Source organism: Moschus berezovskii, chromosome 2 (assembly GCF_049115385.1).
Source record: "Moschus berezovskii isolate FMDL1 chromosome 2, NW_MosBer_1.0, whole genome shotgun sequence".
NCBI lineage: Eukaryota > Metazoa > Chordata > Mammalia > Artiodactyla > Moschidae > Moschus > Moschus berezovskii.
Window position 1 is genome coordinate 96,425,812 of NC_142461.1, and position 23,738 is coordinate 96,449,549.

The following is a 23,738-nucleotide window of genomic DNA, read 5'->3' on the forward strand; positions in this document are numbered from 1 at the left end:
GTGATGTCCATGTGTAGAGTCTTCTCTTCTGTTATTGGAAGAGGGTGTTTGCTATGACCAGTGTGTTCTCTTGGCAAAACTCTATTAGCCTTTGCCCTGCTTCATTCTGTGCTCCAAGGCCAAATTTGCCTGTTACTCCAGGTGTTTCTTGACTTCCTACTTTTGCATTCCAGTCCCCTATAATGAAAAGGACATCTTTTTTGGGTGTTAGTTCTAAAAGGTCCTGTAGGTCTTCATAGAACCGTTCAACTTCAGCTTCTTCAGCATTACTGGTTGGGGTATAGGCTTGGATTCCTGTAAAATTGAATGGTTTGCCTTGGAAATGAGCAGAAATCATTCTGTTGTTTTTAAGATTGCATCCAAGTACTGCATCCAAGTACTGCATTTGTTGACCATTATGGCTCTCCATTTCTTCTAAGTGATTCCTGCCCACAGTAGTAGATATAATGGTCATCTGAGTTAAATCCACCCATTCCAGTCCATTTTAGTTCACTGATTCCTAGAATGTCTATGTTCACTCTTGTCATCTCCTGTTTGACCACTTCCAATTTACCTTGATTCATGGACCTAACATTCCAGGTTCCTATGCAATATTGCTCTTTACAGCATCAGACCTTGCTTCTATCATCAGTCGCTTCCACAACTGGGTATTTGTTTTGCTTTGGATCCATCTTTTCATTCTTTCTGGAGTTAGTTCTCCACTGATCTCCAGTAGGATACTGGGCACCTACCGACCTGGGAAATTCCTCATTCAGTATCCTATCATTTTGCCTTTTCATACTGTTCATGGGGTTCTCAAGGCAAGTATACTGAAGTGGTTTGCCATTCCCTTCTCCAGTGGACCACATTCTGTCAGACCTCTCCATCATGACCCATCCGTCTTTGGTGGCCCCACACGGCATGGCTTAGTTTCATTGAGTTAGACAGGGCTGTGGTCCATGTGATCAGATCAACTAGTTTTCTGTGATTATGATTTCAGTCTGTCTGCCCTCTGATGCCCCCTTGCAATACCTACTGCAACAGACTGGTTCCAAATAGAAAAAGGAGTATGTCAAGGTTGTATATTGTCACCCTGCTTATTGAACTTGTATGCAGAGTACATCATGAGGAACGCTGGGCTGGAAGAAGCACAAGCTGGAATCAAGATTGCTGGGAGAAATATCAATAACCTCAGATATGCAGATGAAACCACCCTTATGGCAGAAAGTAAAGAGGAACTAAAAAGTCTCTTGATGAAAGTGGAAGAGGAGAGTGAAAAGGTTGGCTTGAGCTCAATATTCAGAAAACGAAGATCATGGCATCTGGTTCCATCACTTCTTGGGAAATAGATGGGGAAACAGTGTCAGACTTTATTTCTTTGGGCACCAAAATCACTGCAGATGCTGATTGCAGCTATGAAATTAAAAGACGCTTACTCCTTGGAAGGAAAGTTATGACCAACCTAGATAGCATATTAAAAAGCAGAGACATTACTTTGCCAACCAAGCTCCATCTAGTCAAGGCTATGGTTTTTCCCATGGTCAGGTATGGATTTGAGAGTTGGACTGTGAAGAAAGTTGATCACCGAAGAATTGATGCTTTTGGACTGTGGTGCTGGAGAAGAATGTTGAGAGTCCCTTGGACAGCAAGGAGATCCAACCAGTCCATTCTAAAGGAGCTCAATCCTGGGTGTTCATTGGAAGGACTGATGCTAAAGCTGAAACTGCAATACTTTGGCCACCTCATGCGACGAGTTGACTCACTGGGAAAGACTCTGATGCTGGGAGAGATTGAGGGCGGGAGGAGACGAGGATGACAGAGAATGAGATGGCTGGATGGCATCACTGACTCTGTGGACATGAGTTTGAGTGAACTCTGGGAGTTGGTGATGGACAGGGAAGCCTGGCGTGCTGTGATTCATGGGGTCACAAAGAGTCGGACATAGCTGAGTGACTGAACTGAACTGATCTATGTATTTATATGAATACATGTAACGAACACACACTATTATACTCTATGGCTATATAATTTTATAGAAAGAAATGTTTTTTAATTTATTTTAAATTAAACAGTTATGAATTTTTTAATGATAAAATGTACAATTCACAAAAAAGATAAACATCGTAAACCATTAGACACTTTAACAACAAAGAAAGAATGGTTTTATGTATACCTAATACCTAGCCTCAATTGAAGAGTAAATGTAGGATACCAAGAAATATATGGTATATGAGTTTCAAGAGTTTATAGTTTTAATGAAGCAATAGTGAAATAAACAGTCGTTTAAAATACATTATATTACATTCTTAATACAAGTGTGTTTAAATTACAAAAGTCACACAATACTAAGTACCCCACAGAGCTAAAAGAAATGATCTTAGGAGTGGGCTTTAAATGTTACATACATGTTGAACAGATATAAAGGATACTTAATCATGTTTTAACAAAAACATTGTCAAAGGCCTAAGATACAGGGGATATGGACAGCTGAAAATAAATAGTTATTTAGAATTACAGGTGGTTGGGTACAATAAATTGATTTTATCCAAATCAAATTTAGTTACTGAGCATGGCATTCATCATGTAAAAATTCACTTATTAGAAAATTTTGAGTATCAAATATGTATTAAATAGAAATTAGGTTAACTCTAATACCAAACTAAAAATTTGGTAGTCTAATAAATGCATGTAAAAATAATTTTATCTTACTTCCCCAACTCCAGTGATACAATATGTAAATGTATCAAATCTTCCAAATTAGAAGCTTTTGGCAAACCAAAGTATACTATTTCTACAACTTATGTCCATCTGATGTTTGTTTGAATCACATAAGATCTGAAGATTTGGCCTTAACTGAGTTAGTCCCATTGTACAGGAGACAGAGACCAAGACCATCCAAATGGAAAAGAAATGCAAAAAAGCAAAATTGCTGTCTGAGTAGGCTTTACAAATAGCCGTGAAAAGAAGAGAAGTGAAAAGCAAAGGAGAAAAGGAAAGATATAAGCATCTGAATGTAGAGTTCCAAAAAATAGCAAGGAGAGATAAGAAAGACTTCCTCAGCGGTCAATGCAAAGAAATAGAGGAAAACAACAGAATAGGAAAAACAACAGATCTCTTCAAGAAAATTACAGATACGAAGGGAACATTTCATGCAAAGATGGGCTCGATAAAAGACAGAAATGGTATGGACCTAATAGAAGCAGAAGATATTAAGAAGAGGTGGCAAGAATACACAGAACTGTACAAAAAAGATCTTCACGACCAAGATAATCACAATGGTGTAATCACTGACCTAGAGCCAGACATCTTGGAATGTGAAATCACGTGGGCCTTAGAAAGCATCACTACGAACAAAACTAGTGGAGGTGATGGAATTCCAGTTGAGCTATTTCAAATCTTGAAAGATGATGCTGTGAAAGTGCTGCACTCAATATGCCAGCAAATTTGGAAAACTCAGCAGTGGCCACCGGACTGGAAAAGGTCAGTCTTTATTTCAATCCCAAAGAAAGGCAATGCCAAAGAATGCTCAAACTACCACACAATTGCACTCATCTCACACGCTAGTAAAGTCATGCTCAAAATTCTCCAAGCCAGGCTTCAGCAATACGTGAAGAGTGAACTTCCAGATGTTTAAGGAGGTTTTAGAAAAGGAAGAGGCACCAGATATCAAATTTCCAACATCCACTGGATCATGGAGAAAGCAAGAGAGTTCCAGAAAAGTATCTATTTCTGCTTCATTGAATATGCCAAAGTCTTTGACTGTGTGGATCACAATAAACTGTGGAAAATTCTTCAAAAGATGGGAATCCCAGACCACCTGACCTGCCTCCTGAAAAACCTGTATGCAGGTCAGGAAGCTACAGTTAGAACTGGACATGGAACAACAGACTGGTTCCAAATAGGAAAAGGAGTACGTCAAGGTTGTATTTTGCCACCCTGCTTATTGAACTTATATGCATAGTACATCATGAGGAACGCTGGGCTGGAAGAAGCACAAGCTGGAATCAGGATTGCTGGGAGAAATATCAATAACTTCAGATATGTAGATGACACCACCCATATGTCAGTAAGTGAAGAGGAACTAAAAAGCCTCTTGATGAAAGTGAAAGAGGAGAGTGAAAAGGTTGGCTTGAAGCTCAACATTCAGAAAACAAAGATTATGGCATCTAGTCCCATCACTTCATGGGAAATAGATGGGGAAACAGTGGAAACAGTTTCAGACTTTATTTTGGGGGGCTCCAAAATCACTGAGGATGCCGATTGCAGTCATGTAATTAAAAGACGCTTACTCCTTGGAAGGAAAGGTATGACCAACCTAGATAGTATATTAAAGAGCAAAGACATTACTTTGCCAACAAAGGTCCGTCTAGTCAATGCTATGGTTTTTCCAGTGGTCATGTATGGATGTGAGAGTTGGACTGTGAAGAAAGCTGATCGCTAAAGAATTGATGCTTTTGAACTGTGGTGCTGGAGAAGACTCTTGAGAGTACCTTGGACTGCAAGGAGATCCAACCAGTCCATTCTAAAGGAGATCAATCTTGGGTGTTCATTGGAAGGACTGATGCTAAAGCTGAAACTCCAATACTTTGGCCACCTCATGCGACGAGTTGACTCACTGGAAAAGACTCTGATGTTGGAAAGGATCGGGGGTGGGAGGAGAAGGGGACGACAGAGAATGAGATGGCTGGATGGCATCACCGACTCGATGGACATGAGTTTGAGTGAACTCCAGGAGTTGGTGATGGACAGGGAGGCCTGCCGTGCTGTGATTCATGGGGTCGCAAAGAGTCGGTCACGACTGAGCGGTTGAACTGACTGACTGACTGAGTTAGTCTCAGTTGCTTCTCAAATGGTATTATTGCATTGTCTACAATGTTTGTTATGTGATTGCTCTCTTTTCTAGATTTGGCAGTGTGGAGGCTCATTGGAGATTGTGACTTGTTCCCACGTTGGTCACGTTTTTCGGAAGGCAACTCCCTACACATTCCCTGGTGGCACTGGTCATGTCATCAACAAGAACAACAGGAGACTGGCAGAAGTTTGGATGGATGAGTTTAAAGATTTCTTCTATATCATATCCCCAGGTAAGCCATTCTGACATCTCTCTTCTTCTGCAGCGGAAAACCAAGTTTTAAGAATGCTGATTATATGTTGCATTATTGCTGTTATTCCACTTCTTTAAATAAGGTATTTTTTATCACTGTAATATTGTAGAAGATTGTGTTTGAAAAGCTGTCCTGAGAGGTGAATTTTGACCTAAAATGAGAGAGACTATTCTTGTCACAAATGCCTAAACATTCTTTTTTTGTTTGTTTCTTTATGAGTACAAGCATTATGCTAAAAAAAAAAAAAAATGAAGCAAGCAATATACAAGGAGACCCAAATTTAATTAACATTTATCAGTTCAATTTAAGAAAAAGATTTCAAGAGAAGTCTTTATGACTGGGTTGGTAAGAAATGTTTTTAATGTTTTTGTTTGTTTGTTTGTTTGTTTTTAATGTTGTTACAGAGATTTTTTTCTGCGTTATTTTCTTAAATACCTGAGTAAGGAGAGAGTGAGTGATTTCCCACAGGAACAAGATGAAAAATTATGCAGATATAAAAACTACTTTAAAGAATATTTAATAACAGTAAATTACTCATCTATGTATGTGAAAAAGCAATAATATATGACAATAATATAGCAGCCTACTTTAGTTACAGAGTAGGATGGATATGGAAATAGAAGTAAATGTAGGATATCACTGGGTAGTGAGGTTATAAGTAATTTCATTATTTCTTTTATTATTATTAATTATAACATATTTTATTAATTTCTATATATTATAAATTTTCTTTATAATATGTAATATTTATTTTTCAAAATTGAAAACAAATTTTAAAAGAAAACAAATAATTAAAATATTAAGGGAGAAAAATTTTAAACCTGTTAAAAGAGAAGAAAATAAGTGACTGTGAGAAAATTCCATTACTGGATGATGTGATTATGAGCAATTTCATTCTTTAAAATTTTCTAGAATATCTCCAACAGCCATATTGCGTAAAAAAAAATCTGAGATATCACATTGTTTTTAAGTAAAAAAATGAAATATTATGAGAAGATACAAATAAGAGGAAACAGGGTTGCCTTTAAGATCTCCAATCTAGACAAAGAAAGCAAATCATACATTATATAATAGGAATTCAGCTGTACTGGTAAAATAATTTTTGATAGTTTATGATAGGACTTATGTCATCAATGCCATTTTTATGTAGCCTGCAAGAACAGCAACAAAAACTCATGCCCGCAACCTCTTTTCTCCATTATCTATCACAGGTTTAGAAAAGTCAGTGTGGGTTCTAATTGACATGCTCAGGTTCTGAAAGTAGATATGAGGCTGTGAAAATCCTTCTTTTATAGATGAAGAAGAGAATGAGCAGTATGAGCTTTCTTTTTCAGATCCAGTATTACTCTGTAGAAAAGAAAAATTGGGGCAGTGCATGTGTAAATGTGTGATTAGGAGAAGGACTTCCTTCACACATTTTTAATCCTCCCCTGTGTCAAGAAGCTATTGCCAGGAACACTATTTCTCATATAGATGTATTTCTTGTTAATAATAGAAACCCAGTCCAGATGTTCACAGAGTTGAGCTCTCTCACAAAGAGAGAGCACGTAAATTTGCAGCAAAGCAGTGACATTTACATAACCTTTCATTTTCTTTTGATGATACTTTTTGGATTCAAATCATTACTTGTAGAGATATATAAGCTCAAACATGAAAAAGGAAGTAATGGAAGAAAGAAATGTGTTATGTGTGATTATATACAATATACATGCAGGAATATAAGTAATTGCGAATAATTGTAACTATGTGTATTGTATTTACTCATGAATATTATTTGTGAAGCCAGGTGTTAGTGTTTTGTATAATTTCATATTGAATGAAAAAAGCAAATAAATGGTAGACCCATTTCTCATAATATACTGAAATGACAAACTTCAGAGTTTAAAGGTGAAAAAGAATGCCTGCTATCTGGAACTAATGACTTGCTGCTCAAGAGGGACTGTTTGTATATTCTGGAAAATGTGGTTTTTTCATTACAATAAATATCATTTGGAAGGTTGTTATTCTTATAAATTTGGCTCATTTGAGCCCAGAAAGGTACTTTGGAAAGCAGTAAAAGGACTTCTGAGTTATATGCTGAAAAATATCTGGGAATTTCCTAAGGGGTATTTATGCTTTTGTATGTCTCAGAGATAGCATTGCTGAGTGTGGAACCTGCCTGCTCTATATGGGCAAAGAGAGAAAATCACAAATCTGAAACAATAAATTGCTTCTCAGTGGAAAAGGAAGATGGGAAGTAAGCTGGAAACTAGAGTTGGATGCCCATAAACAATTCTAGCCCTAGGCAGGTTTCAGATCATGCAAAAACAGATAAAATAGGTTGTATTGAGGAAGTCAGGAATCTGTTATTTGTATGATGGAAAGCCTTCTTTGAGTGGGTAACTAATTTTGTCATTACTGACAATTTCTGTGACTCTTAAAATCATAAATTTCTTTGCTATCATCTACAATCATGGGGTTGCTGTTTTTCATTTAAGTTTGCATGAAGAGAAGTTGGTGTGGGCGTAGATTGGAGGGATACATACATGTGCATTTACACTTAGAATTATAGCCTTTTCTAAAGTGTACATAAACACACACAAACACATATTTATGAAAAATCTAAAAAGTTTATAGTGGATTTTAAGTCTCCAGAAACTCCATAAAATCTGGTTAAGGAAAATGTTACAGTTCTTTCTAGAATTACCTCTGTATATCTGTTCATTTTTCCAAGATATTTTATAAGGAGACTCCCATTTTTTATACCAGGGCTTCTAGTATAAATTCTTATTCTCCACTTATGCAGTTGTTCAAAATGTGATCTTTAAGTACTGAGTCTTTGTGATTGAATTTTGACAATAATTTTGGTTCCTTCCAATATGCTCTATAAAATACTACCTTTCTATTTTATTGATTGGTTTAAGGATGCTTCAGTTCTGTCTTGAACTAAATGGGTACTCTTTCTCTCTCAAAAGTGTGTTTCTTGCAGTTTTGATACAATGGCCAATCAATTCTTACTGTGTGCTATATTGTTTTATTTTTATTACCTATCTCTATAGCCAAAGTAGTTCAGAGACTTCAGTGCTTAGAAACCTTCCTGTCACTTTACAGTCCTTGAAAAATATATGTGTTGAATAATTAGAACAATAAGTTAATGACTGAATGAATGAGTGAATTTTTAAAGGGGGGCCATTTTGTTTCTTCTTTTCTATGGAATTCTCCATGGATGTCTGCTCTATATCAAGGAATCCCTTCATAATAATTGCAGCAAATCATAACATTTTGTCCCAGCTCTCTATGCCAACCCTTGATAGCATATCCACTGATAAAAGAGTGGTGAAACATACTTTTCATATACCTGCATTCTTATTCCTCTGACTCTGCCACCAGAAAAGAAGGTTCCATTGGCTTACCTGTGTGCTTTAGGTTATATGATTCTGCCATAATTACTGGCACACACAGTCATATAATCGTGTCTTCCAGGACTAATATAAAAGTCTGCTTCTGCTGCTGCTAAGTCACTTCAGTCGTGTCCGACTCTTTGTGACCCCATAGATGGTAGCACACCAGGCTCCCCCGGCCCTGGGATTCTCCAGGCAAGAACACTGGAGTGGGTTGCCATTTCCTTCTCCAATGTGTGAAAGTGAAAAGTGAAAGTGAAGTCGCTCAGTCGTGTCCGACCCTTAGCAACCCCACGGACTGCAGCCTACCAGGCTCCTCCATCCATGGGATTTTCTAGGCAAGAGTACTGGAGTGGCTTGCCATTGCCTTCTCTGATATAAAAGTGTAATAGGCGCAATTTAGGAGGACAATAACATTTTCTAATAAAGCAGCATAAGAGCTCATAAACTTAAAATGATTACTTTTACACATGTTGATTTGTGTTTTCTCATGACCCCCAATAATTTAACGTTAAAAGGAGACATAGAAATAGATACATGTGTGAATTACTTTTACTTGCTCTTTTCAAAATATTTACTATATGTCCTGGCTGTCCTTCATATGCCCATTACCCTTTGGCAATACTGATAGAGTTGCAATGTCTAATTATGTCCCCTAAATGGATATATGAATGAAGAGAAGCAATACTTTGAAATAGTGTTGAGGCATGCATTTTCAGCATTTGTTTAGTTTGCTTTTCTGCTGTCTTTTTAAGGATGCAAATAGTATAGCATCATCGATTTTTAAAGCCCTGTAGGCTTTTCAAGCCTGAGGCGGTTCTTACTAGTAAAGGGGCTGTTTCAGCTTGAGCCAATCTGATTGTCCTAGCAAATCCTTTGAAGTGATGTAATGTAAGCAGAAACCACTCTACACAGAACATCCCATTATAGATGGCAACATTTTTATTTTCCTATTGGTCACAGGTAAAAAGCTTAAGAACTTTAATAGAGTGGAGTCACAGCACTGTGTATTTGACATGCTGGCTGTTCTATAAATATTGATTTTCTTTCTTTGGAGAGGTAGATTTCTAACTGTGTATCAATTGACATGGTGATTAGAAGCAGCTGTCCTTATATAACCTCCAGTTGTTCTTCTTCCTTTTGTTAATGGGCTGCTTTGCTCTTGTTTTGAGGACAAATTGAAAATAAAATGGTAAAGACTCCCAAACAAAGGTATTTATATGTAACTGGGAAAGCAGCTTATTTTCCTTGACATTACTGTAATATTTTCATCTGTATTCCATGTAAACAGAAACCACACATTTAAAGAAGGTTTGTTGAACTTATTTTGAAAGTTAACTCTCTAGCGCTAACCTTTTTAAAATACTTTAGAAAATCAGCTTATCAAAGGTAATCTTTGTTAATAGCATCTTTGGATCTTTTCTTAAAGTTTAAGGTCCACGTTAATTTCTATCTCTTGAAATTTGTATCTGCAAATACAAATGTTTTCAGCATGCTGATTTGTTTAAAAGATAACAGTATTTAATAACCAGCCCTTTGAGTGTAGGGCCTAATTTCTTTTATAAGTAATAAAAATGTAGTTTCTGGCTAATATCATAAGCACAGGTTTTGATGTTTCCAGCAAAATGTGCAGCATGCAGGGTTTTTTTTTTTTTTAATAATCTGTGTATATCAGTTTTGGGTTGAGTTAGCAAGAATACATCTGAAAAGACTGTGGCACTTCTGAAAATACATTTGTACCTATGAATCTTGAATTTTTGTTACTTAATAAGTGCTTTTTCTTCAGTATCAACCATGGTATCACTGAGTGAATATGATATTATGAGGAGGAAATTCTCAATCATTTTGATATGCTATATTGTAACAACACATAATTTATATGCCTCTGTGATCCCTTGAAATGCTAAATGTTGAAGTAAATGATGACACTTGTATTCAGTATTGTTAGTGTAGTAAACAGACAACTGCTTTTCCTCACTGTAGCCAATCACTGGTCAGTTTTTATTGTTGGTATTGTTACTAGTCTTTCATGTGTATTTATCTGTATTTTTATAATAATGATCCTGCTTTGCTTCTGTCTTCATCTGATGAGAATTATTAAGTTCTTGATTTGCACTGTGCCAGGAAAAGGGACACAAGCATGAAAAAAATATTGTCTTTGCCTTTAAACAATGAACTGCCCAGATCATCACAGTTAATTAGTTTAAATGGAAAATATTATTAAGTACTTAGCACATGAGGAACATACTGACAAGAATTGAAGGGGATACTTATGAAAACTGTTTACATTTTCCTAGTTTCCTTCTCCTCACTCAGAAACTTCAAAGTCAAATGAATCTTCAAGTTCTTTCTATTCTACCTACTAAGTTCTCTCTAGTCCATCAGTTATCTTCATTTTCACATGCATCCTGCATCCTGATAACTTTTTGATTGTCCTGATGGCTCTCCCTGCCTCAAAGCTTGCCCACATTTCACTCATTCAGTGCTGCTAGAGAACCTTCATAAACTTTGATATCTCATTCACCTTAACACAAAGTCAAAAGTTTAGAACATGGCCAACAAGGCCCTATGTGATTTAGTTAACTTTTCACGCTATACTTTCAACCCTAGCAGTCCACATACCAACCAGGTAGAACCATATTCAAACCCAAAGCTCAACACACTTCCTGCCACTTTTAGGTTTTTGCATATGTCTAAAACAGTGTTTAATGAATGAATGAATGCTTCCACCTCTGCCTAAAATACCATCATCATCCATGAATCAAGTTTGATATAATTTCCCTCCAGGAGCATACAGACAATGGTTCCAATGGTTCCATGTACTTCCCCGCATTTTTAAAGTACTTTTTTTTCCTCCACTAAGCTATAAAGGAACCGTATCTGTTATTTTTTTAATGTGTTTGTTTGTTCCATTTTTATGTAGCATTCATGGAGCTCATATTTTTAAAAATTGTATTACATATATCAGATGCAAATAAAATGTTTTCATCACCACCCCTGTCAGCCTTCCTTCAAATCCTTTTCCTATGTATTTGCATGAATATACATACATATATGCACATATATAAGTAAATAAGATCATATAATGAGTACTATTTTCATTTCCTTTTTTAACTGAATATGTACTTCAATATGTTTAATTCACAGAAGATTATATCATTTGACTCTGCAGTTAAATTGTATTATAATATATAGATGTATCAAAGCTTATCTAATCATAGCAATATACAGCATTATCAGTTGTTTGCTGTTTTAAAAAAATTTCAAAAACATTATAGAAATAACAGTTTGATTACCTTGGGAGGTTAGTTCTGAAAACTGTAGCAGCATTAAGAAAGAGAGTGCTGGAGGCAGACTGTTGGGTTAGTTCAAATCTTGGTTCCATGTAACCCCACTGTATTTACTTAAGCTCTTTGTACTTAGTTTCCTTACTGTCAAATGGGATTTATAATAATATGGTCATCCTCAGAGATTTTTGAAACTAAATGAGAAAAGATATATAAATCACTTAGAACAGTGGCTGGCAACTAGTGTTAGATATCAATTAGTGTTAGATATTTCTGTTATTATTGACTAGATATATTCATAGAAGTAGATTTATTGGGTCAGTGGATATGTACATTTGTATTGTGGTAGTTTTCAAAACTTCCATCCAAAAAGACTGAAGCCATTATCACTTTCACCAACAGTGCTTGAGCACTTATACTATACTATCAACATTCCAGATCCTCAGTCCTTCTTTTTCTTTTTTTCATGTATATTTATCTGAGTCTACATATATACCTACATTTATTTACATTTGGATATATATTTTCATATATATGCAATTTCTCTTCCCACACTTTTACAAGGAATGAAAATCTATTGCCACATTTTGTTATTTGGATTTCCTCTTTCCATTCCATACCTCTTGTTCAATTTACTTTTGGATATCTATGGGTCTTTTTAGATATGTATTCTGGTAATTAATCTTCTGTCTGTTATATACATGGCAAGGGTTTTCTCCCAAACTACTACATATGATGTAATTCAATTGATATACAAAAAGATATTTTAAAAAATTAAAAAAAAATTTTTGTTTATGTAAATTCTGTTTATCTTAGTCTTTATGGCATTTATGTGTGTGTGTGTGTGTGAAAACAGTCTCTCCCAAGCCTAATACATTTTAGGTACCCCATAAATATTTGTTGAATGATTTAGGTTTGAGTTGAGTAAAATGCATGTTTTTTTTAAGTGGTCAGTGATCTCTCTGGGCAATAAACATGAGCAGAAATGCCAGATGAGATAACTCTCATTATGTAAAATATTATCATCTTTATCCATGGGACACAAATAAAAGTATCAACCATAAAATTTCTGATTTTAAAGCTATCAATATAATTATATCTGTTCCCAATACAGTAGTTCTTGCCAAGTGTCTTGAATTGTATTCATGGTTCATAAAATTAATAAACAGGTGATACAGATAATGTTTATTGAATCTTACCAAAATATTGAATTTGAATAGTAAGGGTGGATCATTGTATTTCAGAATGTTTGATTAGCAAGTCACAACTATTTCAGATAACTAACCCCTTAAATAATTTTATTATTATCAAATCTGGGCAAGTTCAAAGTATTTCGAGAGTGAATAAATGTAGCAAGTTCTAGTGAAGATCTGTTCACAGAATAATCACTACCTTCTAGGGTTTAGATACCAAAATTATTCAGGCATTAGTTTTTGCTCCCTGCTCCAACTAAGTGTCACATAGCCTTTGTTTAATGGGTGTGTGTTTGTATGCAACCAATTCATTATTCTGAAATTTCCAATTAGAAAATTCTGGACTGGATGGATCATGATTAATATTCATATCCTTATGACTTGTTCCAATAGTCAAAGTAAAAAATTTCAATGTTTTTAAGTTGGTACAAATGGTTAATAACTCCTGTGTAAGAAGTGTGGGTTTTTACTGTCAGGAGTTGGATGAGAGTTTTTGTTTGATGTAAAAACATTAAATATGAATCAAACATGATTCAGGTGCATACAGAGGTTTTATCATACCTACTTTCATCTTGTCATCTTCAGAGTTCCCTAACTACATTATTTAACTTTAAAGTACTTAAAACTGAACACCTTAAAAATTATATAGTCAGTTACATCTCATTTCAATTCCAATTCTTAACTGGATTGAGGGAATCACTCCAACATTTAGCAAAAGTCACGTCATAATTTGATTGGTTGTCACGTGGTTGCACATTGCAGATTTCTTATTTCTAATACTCTCAGGCTAAGGCCCCTGGATTAGGTGTTCTGAAGGGTCATCTTTGCCTAATTCCTATGTTATCATCATCTTTTGCTATTTTACATAAAATATGAGTTGAATTCTGGAGTTACCTAGTTAAATATAATCTTTTGAAAGAGAAAGAGAAAGGAAACACAGTCTTTTCTCGATCCAACAATGATCTATCATGTAGTTTAAACTTTCCAGATGTGCTCAATTGGGGGTCTTTGAACAGTTCCTTGCAAAAATAAAACAAAAAACAACAAAGCAAAATCATAGCCACATATTTGCCTGTCATATATTCAACTCTAATGACAGATTACCTTAGCATCCTAATAATTTACAATCCATGCCCCTGAAAGTAGATCTTCTTTAGCATAAAAACACAAATGCTCTAAAAATAAGAGTTTTACTTTTAGCAATTGTTTTTATCCAGTGTGCTTCATTTTCAAGGCAAACCATTCAATGTCACAGTATCCAAGAATATGCTCCTACCAGTATCGGGGACCTGCCTTGATATGGACCCAGGGTATCCTCGGGATGAATGGCGTCGGCGTCAGCGAGAGAGAGAGAGAAAGAGAGAGAGAAACAGAGGCTGATGATTCCTTGGTTTATGCAGGAAACCAATAAAACCCCAGCACGGGGTTTGCTGTGTTTACGCAGGCCGCAGGCACCCTCTCGAATCACTGGAGGCACCCCACCAGGGCACCCCCTAGAGTGGGTCTTAGAAGCCCAGGCAGATAAGTAAACGCAGATGGCCCAGCGCTCCAAGGATCTCAACCAGAAAAAGGAGAATAGAAAAAAGGATGGAAAGAGAGAAAAAACGACACGGGGAGACCAAGCTTCAGTGAGCAAGGCCCAAAACTTTATTTTCCAGTGCTGCTTTTATACCCTAAGTTGTGCACATAAAGAATAGAGAAAGGGAGGTATAGAGTCATGCCAAAATCACGCGGGGTCAGCAATCTTGACCCTTATCAGGATCAGGGCTTATTTTTGTATGTCTCATGATACACAAAAGTTTTAGGTGGTTTACATCATCTTCTGGCCAGGAGGCCTGCTAACAGTTTATGGCCCTCTCTCCTAACAAAGGTTAGTTAGCTAGAAAAAGGCTTATATTTTTTCAAACTACTTATTTTCTCTATATGTGATTAATATATTTCCAAGGATACAATAGAAAATATGGAAACTTTGCAGCAAGCATTGATTCAACAATGAAATCTTTTTTAGTACTATTCTAATGATTTTAACTTCTTCAACAAATTCCTCTATTTTAGAATATTAGGCTTTCTGTCCTTGCATGGTTGGGACGCTGTAAACAGTCACATTCGTAGTTGTAAGAGCCCGGACAAACTTGTCAGGCAAGTTAGAAAGCTATCAGAGAGGCTTGGATTGGAACACTCCTATTAAGCCGAGGAGAACTTTTTAACTACAGCTCTGAATTAATGTTTTCAGAGAAAGGTGGTTGGGGGGAAGCCCCCATAAGTATTAGAGGACTTGGTAAGAGGCGTAAGATAGTAAGGCAGTCAGACTCCGGTTTTCTTTGGGGTAGATGCTCAGGTAAGTCCAGGGGGTTCCTTGAGTCCTGATTAGCCTTTGCCCATCAGGCCTCTTCCCCAATTGACCTTTGCCACTGGTAGGATTTCCCTCGCTGGCTCCTGGCATACCAGCAATGCTGAAGAAGCTGAAGTTGAACAGTTCTATGAAGACCCTCAAGACCTTCTAGAACTAACACCCCCCATAAATGTCCTTTTCATTATGCTGCTAAGTCACTTCAGTCGTGTCCTACTCTGTGCGACCCCATAGACGGAAGCCCACTAGGCTCCCCCGTCCCTGGGATTCTCCAGGCAAGAACACTGGAGTGGGTTGCCATTTCCTTCTCCAATGTGTGAAAGTGAAAAATCAAAGTGAAGTCGCTCAGTCGTGTCCGACCCTTAGCAACCCCATGGACTGCAGCCTACCAGGCTCCTCCATCCATGAGATTTTCTAGGCAATAGTACTGGAGTGGCTTGCCATTGCCTTCTCCGGCCCTTTTCATTATAGGGGATGGAATGTAAAAGTAGAGAGTCAAGAAATATCTGGAATAACAGGCAAATTTGGCCTGGGAGTGCAGAATGAAGCATGACAAGGGCTAATAGAGTTTTGCCAAGAGAACACACTGGTCATAGCAAACACCCTCTTCCAACAACACAAGGGAAGACTCTACACATGTACATCACCAGATTGTCAATACTGAAATCAGATTGATTATATTCTTTGCAGCCAAAGATAGAGATGTTCTATACAGTCAGCAAAAACAAGACCGGGAGCTGGTTGTGGCTCTGATCACTATTATTAGTACCAATTCATTATTATTACTGCCAAATATTATTGCCAATTATTGCCAAATCCAGACTTAAATTGAAGAACGTAGGGGAAGGGGAAGCCACTAGACTCTTCAGGTATGACCTAAATCAAATCCCTCACGATTATACAGTGGAAGTGACAAATAGATTCAAGGGATTAGATCTGATAGAGTTCCTGAAGAACTAAGAACTATGGACAGAGGTTCTTGACATTGTACAGGAGGCAGTGATCAAGACCATCCCCAAGAAAAAGAACTGCAAAAACGCAAAATGGTTGTCTGAGGAGACCTTATAAATAGCTGTGAAAAGAAGAGAAGTGAAAGGCAAAGGAGAAAAGGAAAGATTTACCCATCTGAATGCAAGTAACAAAGAATAGCAAGGAGAGCTAAGAAAGGCTTCCTCAGTGAAAAATGCAAAGAAATAGAGGAAAACATTAGAATGGGAAAGAGTAGAGATCTCTTCAAGAAAATTAGAGATACCAAGGGAACATTTCATGCAAAGATGGGCTCATTAAAGGACAGAGATGGTATGGACCTAACAGAAGCAGAAGATACTAAGAAGAAGTGGCAAGAATACACAGAACTATACAAAAAAGGATCTTCATGACTCTGAAAACCACAATGTTGTGATCACTCATCTAGAGCCAGACATACTGGAATGTGAAGTCAAGTGTGCCTTAGGAAGCATCACTATGAACAAAGCTAGTGGTGCTGATGGAATTCCAGTTAAGCTATTTCCATTCCTAAAAAATGATGCTGTAAAAGTGCTGCACTCAATATGCCAGCAAATTTGGGAAACTCAGCAGTGGCCACAGGACTGGAGAAAGTTGGTTTTCATTCAAATCCCAAAGAAAGGCAATGCCAAAAAATGCTCAAACTACCACACAATTGCACTCATCTCACACACTAGTAAAGTAATGCTCAAAATTCTCCAAGCCAGGCTTTAACAGTACGTGAACCGTGAGCTTCCATGTTCAAGCTTGTTTTAGAAAAGGCAGAGGAACCAGAGACCAAATTGCCAACAACTGTTGGATCATCAAAAAAGCACCGAGAGTTCCAGAAAAACATTTACTTCTGTTTTATTGACTACGCCAAAGCCTTTGACTGTGTGGATCACAACAAACTGTGAAAAATTCTTAAAGAGATGGGAATACCAGACCACCTGACCTGCCTCCTGAGAATTCTGAAAAATGAAGGTCAAGAAGCAACAGTTAGAACTGGACATGGAACAACAGACTGGTTTCAAATAGGAAAAGAAGTACTTCAAGTCTGTATATTCTCACCCTGTTTATTTAACTTAGATGCAGTGTTGCGAAAAGCCAGGCTGGATGAAGCAGAAGCTGGAATCAAGATTGCTGGTAGGAATATCAATAACCTCAGATATGTAGATGATACCACACTTATGGCAGAAAGTTAAGAAAACGAAAGAGCCTCTTGATGAAGGTGAAAAAGGGAAGTGAAGAAGTTGTCTTAAAATTCAATTATCAGAAAACTAATATGGCATCTGTCCCATCACTTCATGGCAAATAGATGGGGAAACAGTGGAAATAGTGACAGACGAATTTTTTGGGCTCCAAAATCACTGGATATGGTGACTGTCACCATGAAATTAAGACACTTGCTCCTTGGAAGGAAAGTTATGACCAACCTAGACAGCATATTAAAAAGCAGAGACATTAGTTTGCCAAGAAAGGTCCATCTAGTCAAAGCTATGGTTTTTCCAGTAGTCATGTATGGATGTGAGAGTTGGCCTATAAAGAAAGTAAACACCTAAGAATTGGTGTTTTCGAACTGTGGTGTTGGAGAAGACTCTTGAGAGTCCCACACAGCAAGGAGATCCAACCAGTCCATCCTAAAGGAAATCAGTCCTGAATATTCATTGGAAAGACTGATGCTGAAGCTGAAACTCCAGTACTTTGGCCACCTGATGTGAAGAACTGACTCATTTGAAAAGACCCTGACGCTGGGAAAGATTAAAGGTGGGAGGAGAAGGGAAAGGCAAAGGATGAGATGATTGGATGGCATCACTGAGTCAATGGAGAAGATTTTGAGTATTTCCCCGGAGGTGGTGATAGACAGGAAAGCCTGGCATGCTGCGCTCCATGGGGTCGCAAAGAGTCATACATGACTGAGTGACTGAACTGAATTGAATTGTGGTTATGAGTGAAGAGAGCTTTGCATCAGTTTGTTGAAAGGAATGAATGCCGAACAATAGATACCAGCCAGGATGAAAAGGAGACATGGGGAGGGCTTTCCAAAGGAAAGGGGAAACTATTTCTGAAAAGGCAGGATACCCATTTAACAAATAGGCTTTTTGCATAATTTTATCAGAATCAGCATTACTATGGAGCAGTAGTAGTTTTTTAGCCACTAAGTCATGTCCAATTATTTTGCGACCCCATGGACCTTAGCTCACCAGGCTCCTCTGTTTATGGGATTTCCCAGGCAAGAATACTGGAGTATTCCTGGAGTGGGTTGCCATTTCCTTCTCCAGGGGATCTTCCTGACCCAAGAATTGAACCCATGTCTCCTGCATAGGCAGGCATATTTTTTACCTCCAAGCCACCAGGGAAGCCCTTATGTAGTGTAGTCACTATTGATGTGGATTGTCAATGCCTAAGAGAAAGGGGCTGCCATATTGATAACTGACTGGCTCAGAATCACTTCATGGAAAGCACTACTCTAGCATCTACTCGGCTCTGTTTTCTTTCATTTGAATTTCTCATGTTTAGAATCACTGTATTTTATTAACAAAGTAGTGAACAAGAAGGAAAGCATTGAGGGATGGGCTTCTTGGCAGGCTTCCAAGTGCTTGTACCATAGGGACGTTGTGCATAAGTGTTTGGGTCAGATGCCATAATGTGCTCACAGAAGTCTTTTTCATCATGGATGTCAGTAAAGAGCAATAGGGAAGGTTGGTGGGTATGTGGGAAAAAGTAAAAATGCATGGTCTAATACAAGTCATACCATAAAAACTGTATTTTATTTTTAAAATTTCTAGTGTTCCCACTGGTAAACCTTCTTTACTCTATCTCCACAGCTTTCTTATCTTTAAGTAGCCTGTCCTAAGCATAGACCAGAGAGGTTGGAGAAGGCTCTTTCTTTACTTCTACTTCCAGATACCATCTCGCTCTGGTACTAAAACCCAGATATTTCTCTGTGCAAACCTCTGTCATCCAAGATTCTAAATTTTATGGCTAGCTTCATCCCAAGTCAGACTCCTGGGGACATTAATATTGAAAGGATGGTTTTCACCTCTAGAATATTTTCCAGTAAGAGTCACTTGATGTTTTGGTTTCCCATTTTCTTCTGGTATTTATTGGTCTCTCTTGAAGATCCTTATTATGTAGGTGGGAAAGATAGTAAGTGGTGAACCATCTTAGGGAAAAGGTATTAGCCACTAGCGTCATAAATGTATTTTGCTTAAGATTTGTCCAGGTAATGTAAGATGAGAGGGAATGCTGGGGTCTAAAGCAGGTGATTTTAGGCCAGGGAGGAGTGGAAATGGAAGAGAAGAAAGATACCCTAGGGTTGTAACTCGGGAGCCAGCTTGGCTACATCATGATAAAGGGAACCACATCTGGATAAGACAGACTTGAAACAATAGTAGCTGTTTCCCACTGGTGGAGCTTTGGTGATATTTTCCATTGTCAGCCTTTCTTCCTTTCTCCTAATCCATGATCCTTGCCAAGTGACTCCTATTTTCCCATACTTGCTTCCAGCTGCTTTTATTCTACCATCTTTTAAATTATTAGTTAAATATAACCAATAAATGCTATTTATTCTCATTCTTTCAATTTTTCTATAAATTAAAACATTAACAGAGAAAAATTGCAGCATTTTTTATCAAACAATGCAAATAGATATACAGAAATAAGTCATATTCCAGAAGTAGCTATGTAAGCTTACACAACTTGTAACTTTACTAGTCATTTAATCTCTTTATCCCTCAGCTTCTGCATCTATAAAGTGGGAATTTTATAATTTTATAATATTTACCACACAGAATCTCATTTTGACATCTCATTTATCTCACATATTCCATTTTTGTGAGCAATAATGAGATAAATTATATACAGATATTGAACTGTATCTGAAGTGTACTAAGGACTTAACAAATTGTAAATAATAAATATCTGAAGAAAATAATAAAAGGATGCACTGGCCAAGGGTCAAGTATTTTATATATAAATATGTGTGCATTATTTATGAAAAGGTTATTACTTAAAATATTGTTGATAAATAACATGTGATAAGATATTTATATAATAAAATGACGTTTTCTTTTAAATAAGATATATTTCTGGGCAGAGATCACAGACTGCTTTGAGAATTTGTGAAGTCTATAAAACTATTCCCAGTTAGATACATAAATATACAACTTTGTTCATACAGGTTCAGAATTCATGGAAACTTTGATTCCTACTTATGGATTTCAAAGGCATGTAGGATTCTAGGACCTGAGGTCTAGGACTCTAGCTTTAAGGCAAATTAGAAACCTTGAATTTAAATTTTATATCTAAACGTGTAGATTTGTTTATTATGTTGGGAAAGTGACAGTTTCTCAGGTATTGAATTTTTTTATTTAAATTAGTAGCTGAAAATGATAATCTCTAAGTTCAATTCTAACTTTCTATATTCTTCTGAAACAACAAGCTTCCCTACTTCTTTTGAAATATGAGACCATTTTCCGCTCCCTGATTATGTTGATATAAGCAGGATGATTCAGAAGCACTCACTAAGGAGGGATACATTCCACTGACTCAGGTCTTTTAAATTAGGGCAAGAATCAGGGGGCAAGAGACAAAAATAAAGAGGATCAGAACCTTGCTCTCAGACTAGGAAAAAAAATCAATAGGCATGTAACTGGATATTGTGGCAGCCTTAGTTTGAAAGAGCTCTGACTCGGGGTAGGAAGCAGTTTCAGAATTTTTAGTAGTATTTTGTTTATCTTTGTCTTTCAGCCTTCATAATTTTATTCTTGAGACCTAGACTTTAATTGGTGGTATGCATGTGTACTCAGCCATGTCCAACGTTTTGTGATCCCATGGAATGTAGCCCACCAGGCTGCTCTGGCAATAGGATTTTCCAGTCAAGAATACTGAATTGCCATTTTCTACTCCAGGGTGTCTTCCCAGCCCAGGGATTGACTCACATCTCCTGTGTCTCCTGCATTGGCAGGCAGATTCTTTACCACTGCACTACTTGGGAAGCCAAAATTGGTAATCAGTTTTTATTATCAGTTTGTTTGTGCTGATTATTGCTTTCTGTTACTGAATTACAAATTATCCAAAAACTTAATAACTTAAAACAGAATATTTTATTATATCTCATGATTCTGTGGATCAGAAGTTCAGGCAGGGCTCAACAGGGTGGTTCTTCTGCTCCATGTGGCATTGACTGAAGTTACTCAGTAGTATTCAACTGTAATGCAGGTTGGTCTGGGGAGTCCATGATGGCTTTTCTTGCATATCTGGCACCTTGCTATGATGGCTAAAAGGCTGGTCTTAGTAGGACGGTCAACTGAGGTGCTTGTTATTGTTCAGTCGCTCAGTCACGCCCAACACTTTGAAACCCCATGGACTTCACATACCCTGTCCTTAACTATCTTCCAGAGTTTGCTCAAACTCATGTCTATTGAGTCAGTGATGCCATCCAACCATTTCATCCTCTGTTGCCCCCCTTTTATCCTTCCCTCAGTCTTTTCCAGCATCAGAGTCTTTTCCAATGAGTCTCCCTTCACATCAAGTGGCCAAAGTATTACAGCTTCAGCTGAAGTGCTTATCAGTGGCCTTTCCAGTATGATGGTCTAAAGGTACTCAAATAACTGTCAAGGAAGCTGACTTCCCTTTGAGCAAATGTTTCAAGGGGTCTGGGCAGAGGTGCAAGGTTTCTCATGAGAGGCTTGAGAATCCCAGAATGTCCCTTCAGCTACATTCTGTTAGTTTAGGAAGTCATTAAAGCAAACAGAATCAAGGAGAAAGAGTTGACTTTACATCTATCTCAAAGGAAGAAATAGCCAAGTATCTGTGACCGTCTTTAATCTATCAGATTTTCCCCCTAAACTTTGAATAAAGAGGATTCAGTTAATCATACTTTTTGATTCATGGCTATGATTTGCTTTCTTTTTTCTTTCTTTTGTTTCTTTCCCTTCCTTTATTCTTGTTCCTCCCTCCCTTCCCCCCCTCTTCCTCTTTTTTCTTCCTTTAGCCCTTATTATAAGATAACATTACATTTTGTTTAATATGTATATATTTTTCTTAATAATTATACTTTTGGGAGTTTTTATATGAATATTTTCTTGAACACTGTATTGTTTGTGGTTAATTTATTTTTAATTAGTATAAATGGAATTTAATTATATTTCATTATTTTTCTTTTCTTTATACCACAAATATCATTTTAACACCCATTCTAGGTTTTTAAGCACACATCTACATGCTACAAAGCACTCAGTCACGGAAATCCACTGCATTTTAACTATTTACCCTCTTAATGATGGTTTGAATCTTCCCTGGTGGTTCAACAGTAAAGAATGCACCTGCCAATTCAGGAGACATGGGTTCAATCCCTGGGGCAGGAAGATTCCCTGCAGAAGAAAATAGCAATCTACTCCAGTATTTTTGCCTGGAAAATCCCAGGGACAGAGGAGCCTGGCAAGCTGCAGTCCAAGGGGTCACAGAGTCAGACATGACTTAGTGACTAAAGAACAACAACAAAATGATGGTTACTCAAAGTAGTTCCAGTTCCCTGCCACCATTAATTTTACTTTCTTCAACAAATAATATCAAATAATATTAACTGTGTGACAGACATGTCTAAGTACTAACAACATACATGTTTTATGAATTTATATAAGAATGGGGAAGGGGATTTATGCCTAGGAGTAAAATTTGTGAGTCATAGAATTTTGTCGAAGTACTAACAACATACATGTTTTATGGATTTATATAAGAATGGGGAAGGGGATTTATGCCTAGGAGTAAAATTTGTGAGTCATAGAATTTTGTCACATGATTTTCAGAATTCCATCAAGTATCTCATTGTAGGTTTCCAGTAACTTTGTCCATGCTTTTTTCATCAAGCAAGATTTTTTTTTCAATTTTTAAATATTTATTCTATTTTGAATATGCAATAAAGTCACATAGTTCAAAAATGAAAATAATATAAAACAAGTTAATGTGGAGAAATCTTGATCCAACCCCATTTCCACCCATCCCATTCCTCTTCCATGCTTTGTCTTAATTACTTTTACATCATTCCAATGAGAGATCCTTGATTTTGATGTAACCTAGATTTATGGGATTTGCTTCCTGCCTTTTGGCTTATGCTCTTGAAGATTTTTAGAAAACATTTTCTCGTATTTAAAAAAAATTTTTCTTTAACATTTTCATTCTTTATCATCTTATTAGTGTGAGATATTTTATTACCGTAAATGTTCCCAATTATGTCTTGATCTTACTAACTTTAAAATCATGTGCAAAGGGTACAATTTTGCTTTACTAATTTTTTCATCCATTGAATCTGATCTTTGTCCTCTGGAGGTTATTGAGCAGCACAATGCATAAAGATTTTTATTTTTATATTGTGCTATATTTAAATGACACATTTGCAAATAACTTGGCAAACGCTACATCAGGATCTGTTTTTGTAGCTCTGAGCTGTAGAGATA

The 23,738-nt window shown here is 36.9% G+C and overlaps 1 protein-coding gene across 2 annotated transcripts in view; it reads left to right on the forward strand.

Moving 5' to 3' along the window:
- Window positions 1–23,738, forward strand: part of GALNT13 (polypeptide N-acetylgalactosaminyltransferase 13) — a 663,623-nt gene that overhangs the window by 450,766 nt on the left and 189,119 nt on the right. For both annotated transcript variants that reach the window (XM_055398323.2, XM_088829452.1), the window contains exon 8: window positions 4,883–5,063. In XM_055398323.2, the coding sequence (XP_055254298.1) occupies window positions 4,883–5,063 (181 nt within the window). The remainder of the gene's footprint in view (window positions 1–4,882; window positions 5,064–23,738) is intronic.